The 18,574-nt window shown below is 39.1% G+C and overlaps 1 protein-coding gene across 1 annotated transcript in view; it reads left to right on the top strand.

Moving 5' to 3' along the window:
• The first annotated feature begins 2,199 nt into the window (after positions 1-2,199).
• LOC104616791 (atrial natriuretic peptide receptor 1-like) overlaps positions 2,200-18,574 on the top strand; it is a 37,511-nt gene continuing 21,136 nt past the window's right edge. Inside the window, exons 1-7 of the mRNA XM_010281920.1 lie at positions 2,200-2,403; positions 6,185-6,281; positions 8,979-9,111; positions 11,212-11,335; positions 13,288-13,392; positions 14,009-14,111; positions 15,698-15,843. Of these exons, the coding sequence (XP_010280222.1) occupies positions 2,200-2,403; positions 6,185-6,281; positions 8,979-9,111; positions 11,212-11,335; positions 13,288-13,392; positions 14,009-14,111; positions 15,698-15,843 (912 nt within the window). The remainder of the gene's footprint in view (positions 2,404-6,184; positions 6,282-8,978; positions 9,112-11,211; positions 11,336-13,287; positions 13,393-14,008; positions 14,112-15,697; positions 15,844-18,574) is intronic.

Below are 18,574 nucleotides of genomic sequence, written 5' to 3'. Positions count from 1 at the left end.
GAATTAAGTATTTAGGCTTGTTTAGTGCTGCAGATCAAACCCAAAGGGTAGCAACAGAACAAGGTTTCCTGTGATGAACTAGAGTTCCTCATGAACTAGAATGGACCTGAGAATGCATCTATAAAAACATACATTTCTTCATCATTCTCAGTAACTTGAGAGTCCAATGAAGAGTACCTGCCACCTTACCAACCATACAATCATTGAATCTTTGGGTTGGAAGAGACCTTTAAAGGTCATCTAATCCAAATTCCCTGCAATGAGCAGGGACATCTTCAGTTAGATCAGGTTGCTCAGAGCCCCATCCAACCTGACCTGGAATGTTGCCAGGGATGGGGCGTCACCCACCTCTCTGGGCAACCTGGGCCACTGTCTCACCACCCTCATTGGGAAAACAATTCTTCCTTATAGCTAGTCCAGATTTGCCTGCTTTTAGTTTAAAACCATTACCCCTTGTCCTATCACTACAGGCTCTGCTGAAAAGTCTGTTCCCATCTTTCTTATAAGCCCCCTTTAAGTACTGGAAGGCTGCAATAAGGTGTCCCCGGAGCCTTCTCTTCTCCAGGCTGAACAACCCCAACTCTCTCAGCCTGACCTCACAGCAGAGCTGTTCCATCCCTCTGATCATCTTTGTGGCCTCCTCTGGCCCCTCTTCAACAGGTCCATGTCTTTCCTGTGCTGAGGGCTCCAGAGCTGGACCCAGGACTCAAGGTAGGGTTTCACCAGAGCGCAGTAGAGGGGCAGAATCCCCTCCCTCGACCTGCTGGCCACGCTGCTTTGGGTGCAGCCGAGGATACAGTTGGCCTTCCGGGCTATAAGCGCATATTGCCAGTGCGTGTCCAGCTTTTCATCTGCCAGTACCCTAAGTCTTTCTTGGTAGGGCTGCTCTCCATCCCTTGATCCCCCAGCCTGTATTGAGGCCAGGGGTTGCCCTGGCCCAGGTGGAGGACCCTGCCCTTGGCCTTGTTGAACCTCATGAGGTTCACAGGGGCCCATTCTTTGAGCTTGTGTGAGTTTTTGAGGTATGTATTAGACATTGTAGGTGGTAATCAGAAGAAGCAGTTTCTTAGCTGTAGTTTTCAATGTCCCTAATTACATTTTCAAAACTCTGATCTGTTATGCTTTCATACTGCCTCCCAGCTGTATTCATTTCTGTAAACTATGTAACTGCTTCTTCTGCTGCAATTGAGTTAAACTGTCGTCAAAGATTAATCTTCTAACATTAACCTTTCACATCTTTAGTAACAAATATGTTATTACTTCTTTTCTATTTCATGATTACCATTCTTTTAGCCCCAGGCCTCTTTCTTTGGAATTCTCTCAAACTTCCAATACTTGGGAGTGTGTGTGAGAGAAATAGAGGGATACTACAAAGTTTAGGGAGCGTGTATGTGTGCAATATGCAAGGCTCAGGAGCTTTGTTTTTCTCTCCTTTCAGCAGACCCACACCTGTTGCCTGTTCAGCACTTCCAGCAAACTGAGGACACTCAGTACTGCTGAAGCTACTAATCTACTGTGAAACTTATAACAATGTTTAGCATTTTAATTAAGAATTTTAATTAAGAATTCTGGAGAAAAACAGATATTGTTTTTTAATCTTGCTAGTACAGGCTCAGCTAAGGACTGAGTCTCACTGAACACACACTTGTGTTACTTGATTAGAAGTGAGCTTGCACCCAGAATAGATGAGAAAAGACAAAGGATAGGAGGAAAAAACCACTGACCCTGTTAAAACTAATGCAGCAGAATCATCATCATCATCACCAGTTGTAACCAGATCAGACTTTTGATCCAATTGTCCAGTGCATCTCATAAGCAGCAGAGGGCTTCTAGGACCAGCACCACAGGGAGAGCACACAAGAAGCCCACGCTGGAAGGCCTCTTTTGATACATACACTTGTTTATCTCAATGTGGAATGACAAGGTCAACACCCTTTGCCTGTGGGGCTGCATTACGTAGGATGGCAAAGCACTTTCTGCAGGCTACAAATACGTAAACAAATGGTTGTGGTGACCCCGTGGAGGTGCGGTCACCTGCTGCGCTGTGGTAACGTGGCCACACACCAGCGCCCTGGGGATTTCTTGCGGCTGTCCAGCGCATCACTCTGCTGTTGGGACTGGGAGGGGTAGGAGGCCACCAGCTCCGCTGCCACCAACCTTCCAGGTGAGAACCTGAGATCAGGCAGGTTCTCTGCCACAATGCTGCCGAGTACTCCGCCCGTGGCAGCCTGTGCTTCAAGAGGGGGCTACCCTTACCCCAAACCGCGCGCAGGGGGGACCCGTCCGCCGTTGTTCCGCGGTGGCACCGCTAGAGGGAAGCGTCAGAGTGCGCTGGCCGTGCCTGCTCGCCGCCTCCGCGAACACCGCCAGCACCCGGAGCTTTGCTGGTCTGCCGCGATGCCAGTGAGACACTCGGACTCCGTGTCATTTAAAATGCTTTTTATTAGAGCTAACGCTATAAAATGAGAATAGGATTGATAATCTTACACCCCGTTGGATACTAGGAGCCCGGAGCGGTGTAGTGTTGAGCAGGATGCCAGCCCACGTGCAGGATGAACGTACTCTGCCTCGTGGAGTTTTATATTTCAAGAATTTAAGTTTTAACTACTGATTTCACAAATGGCAACACAGTTCTGATAAATGGTATCCATAGTATTGACATTTCAAATGAGCCCTGATAGTGATTTTTTGAGATTGGGGTTTTTTTTGTTGAAAATAAGGGTCTTGCTAGAAAATGTAAGCTAATTTAAAATAAAGTACTTTAAACATCTCTATTTGAACTTCAACTTGTTATAAAGACAAGAACCATCTGGAAAATTTGAATGTTAAATATTTTCAAGGGTGTCTGAAGCTTTCATCACTGTTTTGTTTCAGTATATTGCTGGAAACTTCTTTCCTAAAATACTTGAATGCACATAATTAACAAGTTTTATTCAGCAAATTTTAGCAATTTTTATTATTTTTGACAAATATTGCATATTTATATTTTAGTTATAAGATTATTATCAAAACATTAATGAAAATGCATGTTTTTGCCAATATCTCAGTGATATTGCTTATAAAACTTTGAAATATCTTTATTTTCCCTCTGTTTGGTAGCATAAGTTATTACTGAGTTAACAAACTAAATGGAAACCATGTAAATTAAAAGACCATCTGAGCACAGCCAACACAAGAGATATAAATCTGTAAACACAAAGTTATTTGATAAACTTCATTTTAATCAGTAGAAATTACATGTTTTTTTCAGATTAAGAGTTCCTTCTAGGAGAAGAAGCCAAAAAACTGTGTTATTGCACTAAGCCAGTCAAGTGGCAGTAGCAGAATTCAGTTAATCTATGCTAGACTGAGTCTGACTGTATTAACAAATTCATTCATAGTACAATGCAATGTTAAGAGGTTAATGCAAATTATGTGACTGCATATAACTTAGAAACAGAAAATGGAGCAAATGTAAAGCAAGTATTATTAGGTTTGAGATGACCATCTCACTTGATGAAAATCTGTTTCTTTCCTTTATATGCAGAGAGTTGTAGATAGACCTGAAGAATGTATTACTCACTAAGCTGTCAATTCTTTCTTTTTACCAACGTGCATATATTTATACTGCAAAACAGTCCTCACTGGTTTCTTTTTAAAATTGCCAATGCTTAAAAGCAGAGGTGGTAATGTGCTTCTCAAATAGCTGGGATATGTTGTTAAATCAGATAATCACCAGGCATTCCAATCCATCCACCTTTAATTCAGGATTCCCAGACCAACTTCTTGTACATGGCCACCCTCCAGGAATTCTGAACTTGGTGGTAGACAAGTAGCTATAAAGTTAATGCATGATCTTCATAGTCCTTGAATCATGATATTAATGTCATATGAATGTTTGGCAGTTCTATTAAAGAAAATGGGATCAGTCTGGTAATCTTTCAGCTTCTGTAGGGTCTAACAAGTTGTAATCCTTAGCTTCCCTGCCAGCAAATTCCTCATTAAGCACAAGGTATCGTAAACCAAATCACCAGTAAAACCTCTCCAAGATGGTAATATATGTAGAGTGCTTTTAAGCAAATAATTCTAACAAAAAAAAGGCATTTTTTTCCTTTTCTCTTTCTGCCATGTACCCAAGCTGAAATACTATAAAGGCTTCCATATATTCAAACCTATGATTTGGGTGAAATGGTCATAGTGAAGCACAGGAAGAAACACAAATGAAGTTTAGAATTTCATTACGAACATAAAATTTGTTTGCATTAGTTTATACAAATATCTCTTTTATGAGTGAATCCAAACAGATTTTTTAATTGATCTACAACCCCTTTCAAGATGAACTGGGTATGTTTTGCTTTTTATTTTTCATGCAATTTTGATGCAATAAATAGTGAAGTCCAAGTATTTTGACTAAGATTCTTACTGTCAGTTTGGGCTGAGAGTCAGAATTCCAGAGAAAACACAGGGAAATATTCAGGAGAGCTGAATCACAACCAAGGTTCTGTGTTGGCAGCGACTTCAGCAAACAGAAATGGTCATGGACACTTCTCTGTCTTTATCGTACCAGCATGGCTAGGCAGAGGTCTGTTTCACCTGTGTATACAGCAGGACACCTCGCAGGGTAGAAGTTTTCCTACACCTCCAGGGACTGAGAAAATGAAGTCATAGGGTCTAATACAATTCAGGTTGTAAGGAACCTCTTGCCTTGGAGTTTATGCACCTCTGCTCCTCCAGGGCCAGTGATGTCTCTGTGTTTATTTCCACAGTATTGATTCATCTGCCAAAGGGTCACACGCTGCCCAGGTTCGACGAGGCAGTGCAATAAAGTCCTGCCTTTGCTTTTCCAGCTTTAAGCTGACACCGGCACAAACTTCAGTGGTCTGAGAGTGGGGCTGCCCCTAAGGCAAGCAGTGATTTTTCAGAGAGGTTTAGCAGAGGTGCAAGAGGGGTGTTTCCACCCTGAACCGAGAAGTGGAGTAGGGGAGAACAGGGGAGGAGGAGGAGGAGGAGGAGGCAGAACAGCTGCAGCAGCTGGAGTTGCCAGGCTCAGCTTGCCTAGCAACCTCCCCTCTTAGGCAAGGGCATCCAATTCGGGAGCTCCAGAAGCAGCCCTGATGCTGGGTGAGCTGGGTGCCTGTTAGGGAGCATGAGAGCTGTCAAAACACCAGCCTTAGGGCTCCGAAGTCTCCTCAGTTTATTGGTAGGTAAACTACATAGATCTGCTAACCAGAACTTATTTCTGTGGTCTGTGCATATGGGAAGAACCGTATACGGCTTATTGCAGTGAGACAGCTATTAATACCAGGCAATTGTTGAACATTACTTTTGTAGTGTAGAACACAAAAGTAATAGAAGAATATATTGGAAAAATCAGTTGTATAATTCTGTCTTATTCCATGAATACTGTGATAAGTAATTGTATAATCCAGTAGGTTATTATCCTCCAATAACACATAGAAAAATAATAGCAGATTATATGAATAGAAACTATTATCTTTTACTAGAATCAGAATAAGACCAGAGTGCATTATCATAACATATTGAATTCTGTTCATATATACCCTAGTGTGCATATTTTAATGCATGATTAATATATCTATTATAATGTATAATACAGCTATAATGTATATTCTGCTATGGTTGCAAATCAATCTGTATGTTATTACGATGCTGTATTCTGCCTGTAATAGGCTTATGCAATCTTAATATTAACTGTAATTATGTATTTTAACATTTATATAATTAACAGTTGTATTGTGTTATTAAAGGTATAAGAAAAAATTACTCATTCAGAGAGTTTAGGTGTAAAAGATTAACAGAAACTGAGCAGTTTGGAGCAGGGGGTGTGTCATTTTAAAAGCAAACAAAAAGGTCTTTAAATCAAATGTCTCTTTGCATATGGTCCTAGAACCACCCGCTCTTTGTAGAGAAAACCTTCTGCAAGAGAAGGATTAGTTCATTCCCCTCATTGTTTCATGGCCAATTTCTGAATAGGTCAAAATAATGTACTGATGGAGTTTGTATATCCCTAGGAAGCTGTCATTTTTTGCTCCAGAAGTTGAAGAGAGCAAAATAAGCCAGGCTATGTTTCTGTATTTAGTTTGATTTCTTTAGAAGAAATACAAACTTTGGAGATGAAACTCGTCCTTCCCCTGTTCCCATACTGTCTATTTCGGAGTCTATTCATATGCTTTTTTTCTGGCAGGTGATACTAGTGGAGGGGTGGCATGATTTAGATAACAAAGACTATGATTGTTGGCCCCTGGAAAAACCGGATGAGTATAACATGCTGGACTGTGGAGGTGAGTGAGTCCTAAAGCTGCTCAAGAAAGATCATCTCCTGGTTGAGGAATGATTGAAAACCCAAAATTTAAGTACTCAGAATAATACCTAATGCATGACAAATACTCTGCATGGTGGAAAGCATCTGAGTCAGTGACAACCTCTCTTTCTAGAGAAGTCAGAGAAAGAAAGCAATCAAAAGATACTTCAGAGCAATTATTTGTCCAATATTCATTGGTTCCAAAAGAAAAACTAATAGCAACAGCTGAACCCCTTCCCCCAGAAAGAAACTGAAAACATTTTATTTCTCATTAGAAAACCACATGCAACTTAATCCAAACAAAGCAGGCAGGCAGCTCTGCATTGCAGCAATTCTACTGAGTCATTGCTGAAATTTTGTAGTGTCCGTTCAAAAATCGTGTTTAAACCCTGCAGCCAATAAGCAAAATCACTCATTCTACATGTCATGCTTTTCCACCCTGCTCAAAACTGTGTTCCATTAGTAGTTAAAAAAATCTGAGATCTTTACCCATTTATTTCAGCCAGTTTCAAAAATTAATCTACTTTATAAGATAATAAAAATGTATTTTTTACATTGGAAATTGATTGTTTAAGATTGAAAAATAATTAAAGAACAACTGAAATATGTGAAATTCAATTCAAATATAAGAAGAGTCTTTTATACTGTAAGGGTGATCAAACAGTAGAACAGGTTGCCCAGAAATGTCGTGGTTTCTCCATCCTCGGAGATTTGCAAAACCCTATTAGACAAAATCTAGAACAACCTGCTTTAAGTGACCCTGCCTTGAGCAACACAGGGTTGGACCAAATGATTTCCAGAGGTGCCTTCCAATTTCAACTATTCTGTGATTTTGTGACTCTGTGACTGATACATAACTGATGTAAAGGAACATTTTTGTTTATATTGTGAAAGGTAAGTCCAGAGACAACGTGTTTCAATAGGGTTTTTAGAACAAAGAACACCTGAGAAACCAATACTGATAAAACACTTCAGGAAATATACTGCTGGGTCACACTCTGAGCTCAATATTACAGTGAAACATTTTCCAAAGAGTTCCATTGGAACAGTGAAATTCAAAGACTATCTAGAGGATTGTCAGCTAAGACTTTTTTTCCCCTTTATGAATTTACTGTTGCTTTAATATTGAAACAACTATTTATTAGAACAGATGACTTGTTTAAAGCTGTTCTTACTAATAATCAAACTGTGAACTGAGTACAAGGGAAACTAATATGAGTAGGTTGCCTAATTAACATACACCCTTTACAACCAGTTTTAGAATAAACTCCAAGCTCTGTCGTGCCTTTCTCTGTGGTTCTTTCTTGCCATCTCTGGGCATTGCTAAAAGCAAAACAAGAGGCATACACTGTAGCCTCATTGCTGTGGATTTAAAACAAGATCTTCAAAGCATTTAGATGTGGGAGTATCTATCATCAAAAGAAGAGTTTTGTTTATCTTTGTGAAACCTTTAAATGGAAGTAGAAAGTAATTTAACTGAAATTTATGCTGAAATTTTTCCTTTATTCTCTCACATTCCCTGAAGCTCAGCGCTCTTTTATATTTTAGTGCAAATCACACTAGCTTCCTTTGTAATTCTTTGTGTTGTAGTATCTCTCATACTGTTAGCATATATAATGAGTGTTTACTTTTCAAGGTAGATGTGAAAATATAGATTATTTTATGATTTGCTTCCTTATATCTGAAAGGGAACTATGTGCAGGGTTGCAGGTTCACTAGCACTGCAAGTGAAGAATACACCTGTAGAAACAACGCCAGAGTAATAAAAGAGTTTGTAATTGAACAACAACAACAATATAGTATCTCTTGAAGGGCATGTTTACCCATGCACTGCAGAAGGGGTTTAAAACTTCCTGACAAACTGAGAGCTACACACTCGCATGATGTAAGTAATGTGATGTGGCATGAATTAAAACTTTGATCCAACAATATGGATGGAGGTAGGTGAATGGAGTGGGACGATTTTGATACTGTTGTTTGAGAATATGGATTCAAAACTTCTCCTACTTTTTTTTTTCATTCCCAGGCTTAGAGCCGGTAATAAGGTCTCCCAGGGACAAGAGAGATGACTGGGATGAATTATCTTTCCCAGTAAGAGTATGGAAACGGAAAATGACAGATGTCTGAGTAGCTCCCCTTTCACTGTCCTCTGTTTGAGATGTGATAGGATTTTATAAAATCAGAATGCTTTCTTAAATATGTAATTATTAGTGTACATAATTTATGTCTCATCAGTGTATATAATTTATGTCTCATGAGGGTAAGGGTTTTCACTGAATTTCATGTGTGCTACAGTTGTCTGTTCTTCCATAATGAGGTGTGCCTCAGTGAAAACAGACAAGAATGAATAAGAGCGGTGTTTATTGCCTGATCAAAGAGGAAAGCAAATATATCAGGACAAGCAGCACTGCATTATACTGGGAGAAAAGTTACTTTAGATAAGATGACCATATTTTTTGTCATATTTCTTCAATTGCTTGATCTTTTCTAAGTGAGTATCAGAATTGTTCAATTAATGTGCATTTGTGTTTACCTGTACAGCTACTAAATGGTTGACTCATAAAAAGCAATAGGAATAACAGACGAAATTCACTACAGGGAAAGTTTTACATGTGTATGTGTATGTAGAGTAGAAAAGCAGAGGAAATACGTTGGACCATGATTGTGTTTTTTCTAGGCCTGGAGATGGCATGGGTACAACGGCCTCCAGAAAAGGCTGTGAGTGGGGAATTCTTCAACGTGACTTATGCAGTCTTTGCTTCAGATGGCTTTTATCAATATGCAGTGCAAAATGGAATCCTTTCTCACAGGTATTACCTCCTATGAAAGTGCTTTCATGGTCATGAGTACGTGGGGATTCTCTGTGTACATTTTCAGCAACATAATTGGAACACGTACTCTGGGGCTCTTTGCTAATTCCTTGCATCTCTTAAGGTCTCTTATAGCTCTGTTTGCCCTGACATTTTCCCATCTGCAATAGCTTTGCTCTCAGAGCAGCCATCATGGCATGCTTGCCCGCATGGCCAAGGGTAGGGCACATCATCCTGTACCTGCATTACTGTCTCAGTGCAAGTCTGAACAACACTCCTTGGCTTCTCTACACAAGCAATTTACAACTGAAGTTTAAGCATGAGTCCCAAACTGTGTCCTATATTCATTTTAATCATAATGTGTTTGAAATATGTAACATGGATATGAAAAAGAGGCTGGCCATCCCTGAATCCTCTAAATTCAATGATGAACTTATTTTGATTTCTGTGGGATTGAAATCAGTCCAAAGGCTTATATATCCGTTCAGAGACCATGTTGGTAACTGTAGACAACAGAGGTTAAATACATGTTTATTATTAAACATTAAATAAATGTTTATGTGTATCACTAAAAGGCTAGTACACTCTGATTTTACACTTCTGTCTGTACATAGCAGTTTGCCATCCATATGCAGCAATGTCTGGGACAGAGGCTGGAGCTGTATTCCCAACTTTCTCTGCTGCACTTGGTTAGTGTAAGAGATGTTTATGAAAAACCTCACATTTTTCTCTTCCAGTCTGAGTGTTCACATTGCAAAGTTCAGATTGTAAAAGCTGTTACCCAGAGAAATCTTTTTTCATATTGGAAGGTGTTCTATAATCCATTTGCAGTGGCAAAATGTTGATACTGTATTTTGCTCATCTGTGTACATCATGGTTACACAGTTTTGTATAATTTGTTTATCATATTTTATGAAATTATGGGTAGTAATAGTTCCAAGAACTTAACCATAAAGCAGTTTTTTTCACTGCTTGGAAATTAATCTGTTTTTCTAATTTTTCCAGGCAGACCCGCTCCATTAAATCAGTAAGGAATTTGGAGAACTCTGCTTTTTTTGTACTTGTACATATCTTGCACATAGAGACAGTTGGCAAATATTTAAAAAAGGGGGAGATCTGTGCTGCAGTTTTTCAAAGGAATCAAATTTGCACCTCATTTTAACTAGAACACTATCTGTTTGACTATTAAGCTTACAGTGCATGACTCAAATATGACTGAGGCTGGCAAGTCAATGTATGGGCATCAGCATATCTAGGTGAAACCATGATGACAATATTGAATGAAAAGTACAGAATATAGGATAATTTTAAAAAAGCAGCCATAAAGAAAAATATGTGATGGAATTAGGCACCACCTCGCTTAAGTATGTTTTTTAACTCCAAGCATGGGCTCAAAGGCCAGTAGATTTTAATATTTTATCTGTTCAGGTGTCTTGGGGATTGACAAGTTTGCTTATCTCAGTTTTCAAGTATGTCTATGCCTTTGTAAATCTGGCCATGAATACAATCTCTGTCAACCTGATCCCCTATGTTTGTGTTTATTTCTTATAATACAGTCTTCTGACTTAAATCTAATCATTACCGGCCAGTTCTTCTTTCATTAAAAACAAACTGAAAAATAAATCCTGGTTTTCTGGCATTGCTTTGAATATAGAGATCCATCACAAGTGCATAACATTTAAACTAAATCCCATGACTAAGCCTGGCTATACCTGCTGAGTAAACCATGTTTGCAGAAAATTATTTTATTTTAAAGACAAACCTGTTTATTAGGGTGATAACAAGCTGAAAGTGTAACTGAGGAAACAGTTGGGAAAAGTGTTGCATCACACATTTCCGGTTAACTACATTTATCTTTTAGAGATGAACTTTCAAAAAGCCCATCTTGTTTTGCATAGCAGTATATTCATAAAGTCCACTTTTTGCTCTAAATTTTTGGTTTGGGGAATTTTATCTGGTATTATTGTCCGATACTTATTTTCCTTGGATATTTGAGTTGTGGAGCAAGGACTGGAGCTTAATGATTTCATGTGCTTGTTGCCATTTTGGGGGATGAGGAATGAACATAAACGTTTCTCTCTCTCTCTGCTGCTTGGCTAGCAATGCCACTGCTGCAAAGGAATTCTGTGAGGAGCATGAGTGCCCTGCCAGCTGGAAAGATGCAAACGGGGACAACTGCTGTGTCTACCACGCCAACATTCACTCCTGCCCTTTGGCCTTCATGGTTAGTGCAACCGTGCAGCATCATCTGCTCTCGTCTTGCTGCTGTACGAGACATCATTGTAATAACCACGTCCAAGTTTATGAAGTCTTTCTGTGGTTACAATTATACAAATCTATAGTTCACTAAAACCACTGTGGGGACGTCTGTCAGTTTTAGATTTTTTTGCACTAGATGCTGAGGCTGCAAAGCAAATGGCTGGACTTTTGGACAAAGCAGTATTCAGAATCTCTCATTATGTTTAGTGAGGCCAGTTTCATCACTTTGGGATTACTTGACTCAGATCTCTGTACAGTCAATAGAGAAAGACAAACAGATCATTTCATTCTAAAGCAAGCAGGGCGAGTTGTCAGTTGGAGGTATTAGTTTCTGCAGCTTATAGAGGGACCGTGAATGATTTGCTTGAATTACTGAAGTTGAGCAAGGGGAGTATCACTGGCTGTGACTTGTAGAACTGAAGCCTGTACACACAGGCCCTGAGATGGAATGATTTTTCTGAGAAAAAAAAGGAATCCAAATACAAGATAGCAAAATTTGTTCCTGCAGTGTAAGCAGAATCTATTCTTAATTTGTCTGCTTGGCTCATTATAAGAGCCTGTCCCTCTTTAAATAAATATTTAAAGTTCTGACTCTAATAATACAGTTTGGGACACCCTTTTTTTTTTTTTTTTTTTCTTTGAGGTAAGCCTTACCCTACATAATAACCCTCATGCAGTTGCCCAGTCTTTCTAGCTGATCTCCCTTCTAGCAATCTGACACATTCTTCGTGATCAAAGATGGTGTAATAGAGAACCTAGTCCACAAGTCTTGTGGCTATTTCATGTACCCTTCTGTGTGAAGGCTTAATGTCTCCACAAAAGCTCTAGCTTACTTCTTAAGGAGCTGTTTTATTAATGACTCCCTTGGCGGCCTTAGCTGGACTTCGGTTTAAAAGAGGAATCCCTGCTGGAACCATCACATCAAAACTTTTGTCTAGAATCATAGTAAAAAACTTCAACATCCCACGACTGTGGTGATGTCTCCATTATTTCTTACTTTCATGATCAGTTATGCTTGGAATTAAGGTGTGGAAGAGGCGAGAGCAAGTAACCGATGTGCATCATCTAGCTTCCTTGTAATTTCTGTCCCTGCTTAAAAGAGGTCTAAGCAGATTGGCTGTCATACAGCAAGGCAGCCATGAGTATCAGAGCACAAGATTGAGCATACACTTCAACGCAACCTTTTTCTATTATTTCACAGGAGGTTTTGTTGGAGGTTTTTTCCCAGTGTCATGACTTTTAAAATATTTTATCTTGGTTAACATGAACTCCATTTCCTTTGAATTGGTCTATGTCTTACAGTGCATTGAAAGAAGTGCCTGAAGAAATATCTGGAGTTAGGAGACAGACTTAATCCTTTCAAATAAACAAAAAAATGCAAAAACTTCAGGCAGACAAAATAATTCTCTATCATTGCAATTGCTTGTAGGTTTACATCTTAACAGCTTTACTGAGACATGCTCTGCAAACAGGCACAGAAGAGATGCCTGCTTTCCTCATTAAAGAAAAAAAAAAAAGCTGCCATATCAAAACCAAAACCTGCAATAAAACCCCTTGAGAAAAATATAAAAATTGGTATATGATAATTTCTGGTTCTGATACAGAAAATCCTGAAAAAGTGTATTAGCTTCATAGAAGTTAATTGCAGTTAAAATTTGGGACCACATTTTGGCTCATGTACTTTAAAAAAGAATGCTGTTTGTGAGGTTTTAACTCAGTATAGGCACAATTGCTTCTTTCATTTTGTCTTTTATCACAGAACAGTGTTGCTTGTGTTTTGGTATTTAATAGATCTGGTTATAAAATATCACTTTATTTGCTGTTAGGGAACACAAGTCTTTTTAAGAAAGTAAAAGAGGAGCAGCTAGGATTTTCATTGTGTTGTGTTTACTGACATAACCAATATGTCCGATAAAGGGTAGAGGAGGAATATGTGGTCCATGGATCCCAGATGATGGCCAGATATTTACTCACACTTTGTCTACAGCTGGCAAAATGAGCCAAAGAAACTGGACTGCCAAGGTAAGGCGTATATTTATTGCATGCAGGGTTTTACCTGGTTTGCTCTTTTCAGACCTTACTTGCTAGTAGTTTAGTGCAGTTCATGTACATGTTCCCCATCTCATTTTTTTGTCAGAGTTATGTGTGCAAGTGAGGCATATGGCTGAGTAAAACAAATTCCCAAGACTTGACTTGGAAGTAACAGCTTTTCACAGTGCTACTACCTAGGTAGTTTGTGGAACTAATGGGAAAGAGAGGGAAGAAAATAGCCTAATCTGTCCATTTAAGGCCCACACTAACAAAATATTGCACTATGACTTGACTGTGTTGCAGGTTGATATGGTTATTCGGGGGCTTCTACCCAGCAGAAGTAATAGGGAAGCAAACATGGCAGAATGCACAGGCTGATAACCCTGCTTGGTGAAAAGAATACGCACCAGGAGGGGAATCAGATCTGCCTTTCACACAAGAGTTGTCTCTCCTTCTTCTGTTTATCTCTCCAGTCAAGGACACCTGTCCTTCCTGATTCTGAAAAACATGCATGCGTTCTTTTTCAAGACACTGCAATTGGACAGTTGTTGTTATAACAGCCTACTGTATGCAAGTGAAGTTTTGACTTTATTCACTTGTTTGGCAGGTTGTTTTAGTTCACGTGGGTGTGACTTCTCTTATCGCACACATCAGAGTTGGGAGAATGCAAGTTGCTCTGGAAGCAAAAACCACAGTCCTTCCTGCAGTAGGTATGACACAAAATGAAGATATGAGGGAACTGCTTATTGACTGCAAACCTCAATGCTTTTATCATTCATGCATGGATACCAAGGGCAAAAGGCAGTCCTACCCCTCCTTACCGTTGAAAATACACAAAAGTCTTCCTAAAATTCTTCTTCACATAATACTGAACATCTGAAAAAGTATTTCAGCTTCTAACCTGTGCGTGAATCTAGAATTGTAGGAAGCCACTCTTGTCAAATAGGTAAAGTCAAATACCATGACCAATGCCTTCACGTACTACACGGCTTGTCTACAGTTGATAGGGATGTGAAAATATTCTTGCAGCTAGTATGTTGTGAGGATCTGGACACTCTTCAGCTGAAGGGGAGCAGACTAGCCTTAAGCATATTGGAGAGGTAGAAACCCATCTTTGTTCCCTTGTTCACATTAAAATTCAATTGCATCAGTCTTTCATTCACTTTAGTATATCTGTATGCAGGGATGCAGAAATAACTGTAACAATTCTCTTAGCAATCTCGAATTTAAAAAGTGGACTTTATTTAATAAACACACAGCCTAAAGAAAAATATTGAGTAAAATACAATGTAATCTCAGTACTCTTTTTACCTACTCTTTTGGAAGTCTGAAAATATGTTTCTCAATGTTATGGGGGGGAAAAAAAAAGGACTAAAACAATTTCAAAGTGGATAGAAGTCTTTAGCTATAGAATTTGCTATCCATTTCTAGAGAGCTGCAGCTGAGTTTTCCAGGAAATTTATAATTTATCAGAAAATAAATTTTAAAAATGCAGCTCTACCCCTGAGGCAGAAAGTGTCATCTGTAATTATGCTGGTATTATACTGGAATCAAATAGACTGAGGTAGAATTCTTACCGAGCAGTGGATTTTGTTTTGTTGAGGCTTTTTAAAAAAACGTATATTGCATAGTGACAGAATAATACCTTGAGCTTGTCTCAGGAGGCTGAAGTGCAGCATGATATTAGTTTAGTCATAGAGGTAAAATTGAAACACCATTTGGAACATGGGAGAAGGAGTTTTATCCTTTAGGGCTTTTGTTTTAAATCACATCTGATACTACTGATAATTTTCATAAGGCCTTGGAGAAAAATAAATCCTTGAATTATTGGTTGCAAAGTTTCATTCTGCAGTACCCAGTATCTTGTGCTGCTGCTGAGGAAGGGTCACCAGCTTCTGGGGATCTCAAGGGCTGGATTAAGTACAAAGAATACAAAAAACAATGTCTGCCTTGAGGAACTTTAAGTCTCAGAAAAAACAGATGGACAATGAGAAAGAGAGTGGTGATGAAATGATTTATACACAAAACATATCAAAGGCTCTGATGTCATTAACAATTTCTGATCAAAGAGACCCTGCATCACTTTAAAATTCAGATTATTCTTTCAGCTGCTGGGGTGCTCTCTCTGGATTCTTCAAAATGTATTGTTTCTGGTGTTCTGAGACTTCCCAACTCCAGAACCCTGTGTTTAAATTTGTGGATGGATGGATGGATGGATGGATGGATGGATGGATGGATGGATGGATGGATGAAACTGCCTTTAAATATTCTGATATGTGTTTCATTTTCTAATCAGTCTGTGGAGATGGCATTTGTGAGGAAGAAGAAGGCTGCTCTATCTGTCCAGCAGATTGTGGGGAATGCCCGCTGTCTGCTGATGCTAGGATAGCAATTGCCTTACCAATTTGCTTAGTCTGCACTGGCTTCATTTTGTCAGTCATGGTAAGTATCCTTTCTTTCCTCTTCTCTTTCCTTTCTCGTCCTTCTGTTATTTGGTTAGTTAGAGTGGAGCTCTCTCTTAGTAGAGGGGTACATTTTCTTCGGCATCCAAAACCTGTGTGCTATGGAAGAAAGCAGAAGGAAAGGAAACAACCTTTCTGGCTTCTTTATGAGGGGAGGTTCATTGGGCTAGGAATTTTCATCCTGTAAGAGAGGAGTGAAGAGGAATGTAACAGAGGGATGGATATATAATGGTGAAGGAAGAAGAGGTTTTTCCACAACATGGGAACTAGGGATTCCCAGTAAAGTAAGAGTACCTTTCACTCAGAATAAAACTCTGTTATGAAATTAACTTCTTGAAAACTCTACAGAGGCCAGAAATATAAATGAATTAAAAAAACAAATTAGGTGAATTCATGAAGGGATTAGCTCCACCACAGGCCATTAAATCTCGGAGCCCAAATACAACTTATAATGGCAAACATTCATCTTGGGTTATTGTCAAAGGAAATAATGAAATCTATCTTTTTTGTCTGTTTATTTGTTGTTGTTGTTGTTGCTTTGTTGTTGTTTTTTATAGGCTCCTTTTTTTCAGTGTAACTGAACCAGTTTGGTTCGGTCCAAAAAGATTAATTTTGCATAATAGTTGTCAATTATTGTAACAGGCCTATGAAGGACAAACAAAAGGGAATGAGGAGAGAGGAGTGTATGATATGGGAAAAGTAGTTTCAGATGGCTTTGAATGAAAACGTCTGTATAAAGAGGAGACAGCATGCTATTACGGCTTATCACTTCACAGTGCTTCTGGGAAAGAGGGTCTGCATTCCTTATATGTATGCATCTTGACAAAAAATAAACTTCTGAATTTCATAACAAGGATTTAGCAGGTGAATATGGCAGTTGTAGAGTTGTTATATTGACTATGTAGGTAACAGATCATTTCTTTGGGGTTTGGCCTAGAAGTCCTGTAAATCAATAGGCTCCTCTGTCCTCAAGGATTCCTACTCTTTCCATCTTGTACTGCCTTCGCAGTGAGCATCTGAGGTAGGCAAGTGCGCTGGGAGGGAATGGGCAGGAGAAGGCTGATGGCCCACCAAGTAAGGTAGTACAGGCGGCCTGGGTCACAATTATTTTTTTTTTCTTTATTCTGTGCCTCTCTGTGTGGCTTTGTGTGTTAGGAACAAGAAGCACTGTTGAAAACTGATTGAGCATTTATAACCTCCAGGGCAGTTGTGACAATGGGTTTATAGTAACTGTCCTGTAAAACCATATGGTCTGATGGAAATGCACAATTGGACAAATGAGAAGTTCAGACAGTTATAAACAATTGGCATTTTAGAGAGAGCGATGGAGTTCCTTGGCCTTGCATAGGTTTATCTAAAGTTGTTGTATCAAAATTTGCCTATTATTTCTTCTGTCTTTCTGTAGGTTTTGAGGTTTTTTTTTTTCTTCTTGGATTTCTGTATACTTACTCTTGCTAACTTCTGCTGTAGCATCTTCTTTTTTATGTTTTATTTAGGTGATAAGTAAACAAGATAGAAAAGATCCTTTTATCCAATTCAGTAACTAATATCTTGTACAAAGAACCATCTGGGACTCTAATGCCTTCTTTAATCATTCGAGTAGAGGAGAGGATTCCTTTGATACCAGTGCCAGGATTCCTTTGGTATCAGTGTCTGTAGCAAGCCTAGTGGTCACTTCTAGCTAATATATTCAGTCATACCTTTGCAAGATAAAATGTAGATGTCTTTTCTCAGAAATCTTTTTAAATAAATGGGGAGACTTAATTTTGATTCTGTGAGCTCTATATTTGCCATAAATTTTTACCAAAATATTGACACAAACTCCACACATGTTCCTTGCATATTATCTAGGCTTTTGTTACCTGTTTCAATGAATGCATAATTCACAGAATCACAGAATCACTAGGTTGGAAAGGACCTTCAAGATCATCAAGTCCAACCATTAATCCAGCGCCACCATGTCGCCTAAACCATGTCCTGAAGCGCCACATCCACACGTTTTGAACACTTCCAGAGATGGCGACTCCACCACCTCCCTGGGCAGCCTGTTCCAATGCCTGACCACTCTCTTGGTGAAGAAATTTTTCCTAATATCCAATCTAAACCTCCCCTGGCACAACTTGAGGCCATTTCCTCTTGTCCTATCACTAGTTACTTGGGAGAAGAGACCAACACCCTCGTCACCACAACCCCCTTTCAGGTAGTTGTAGAGAGCGATAAGGTCTCCCCTCAGCCTCCTCTTCTCCAGACTAAACAACCCCACTTCCCTCAGCCGCTCCTCATAAGACTTGTGCTCCAGACCCCTCACCAGCTTCGTTGCCCTTCTCTGGACACGCTCCAGCACCTCAACATCCTTCTTGTAGTGAGGGGCCCAATATTCCTAGTATTAAATTCCACACTATAGAAAATGGTGTAATGATGGTAAAATGCTGCTTTGGTTTGACATTTTGACATTGAGCGCAAGCTGCAATAGCTGCATAATTTAATCTGCTACTCCTCTTTTGAGAGCATGTGTTTACACTTTCTATGTTAGTTTTGCATGTCAGCTCTACAGAAAATCAACTATTAGATCTATGCCTTCTTTAGTAAGTAGCCACAGAATGACTACCTAATGTTATTTGTGTTAGAGTATTTGGCATAACAAATATTGTTATAATACAACAATATAATAACAAATATAATAACAAGTATTGGGCATAACAAATGCCCTC

Source organism: Phaethon lepturus, unplaced genomic scaffold (genome assembly GCF_000687285.1).
Source record: "Phaethon lepturus isolate BGI_N335 unplaced genomic scaffold, ASM68728v1 scaffold16492, whole genome shotgun sequence".
NCBI lineage: Eukaryota > Metazoa > Chordata > Aves > Phaethontiformes > Phaethontidae > Phaethon > Phaethon lepturus.
The sequence above is the reverse complement of the archived record's forward strand: the minus strand, read 5'-3'. Positions and strand labels throughout refer to the sequence as shown.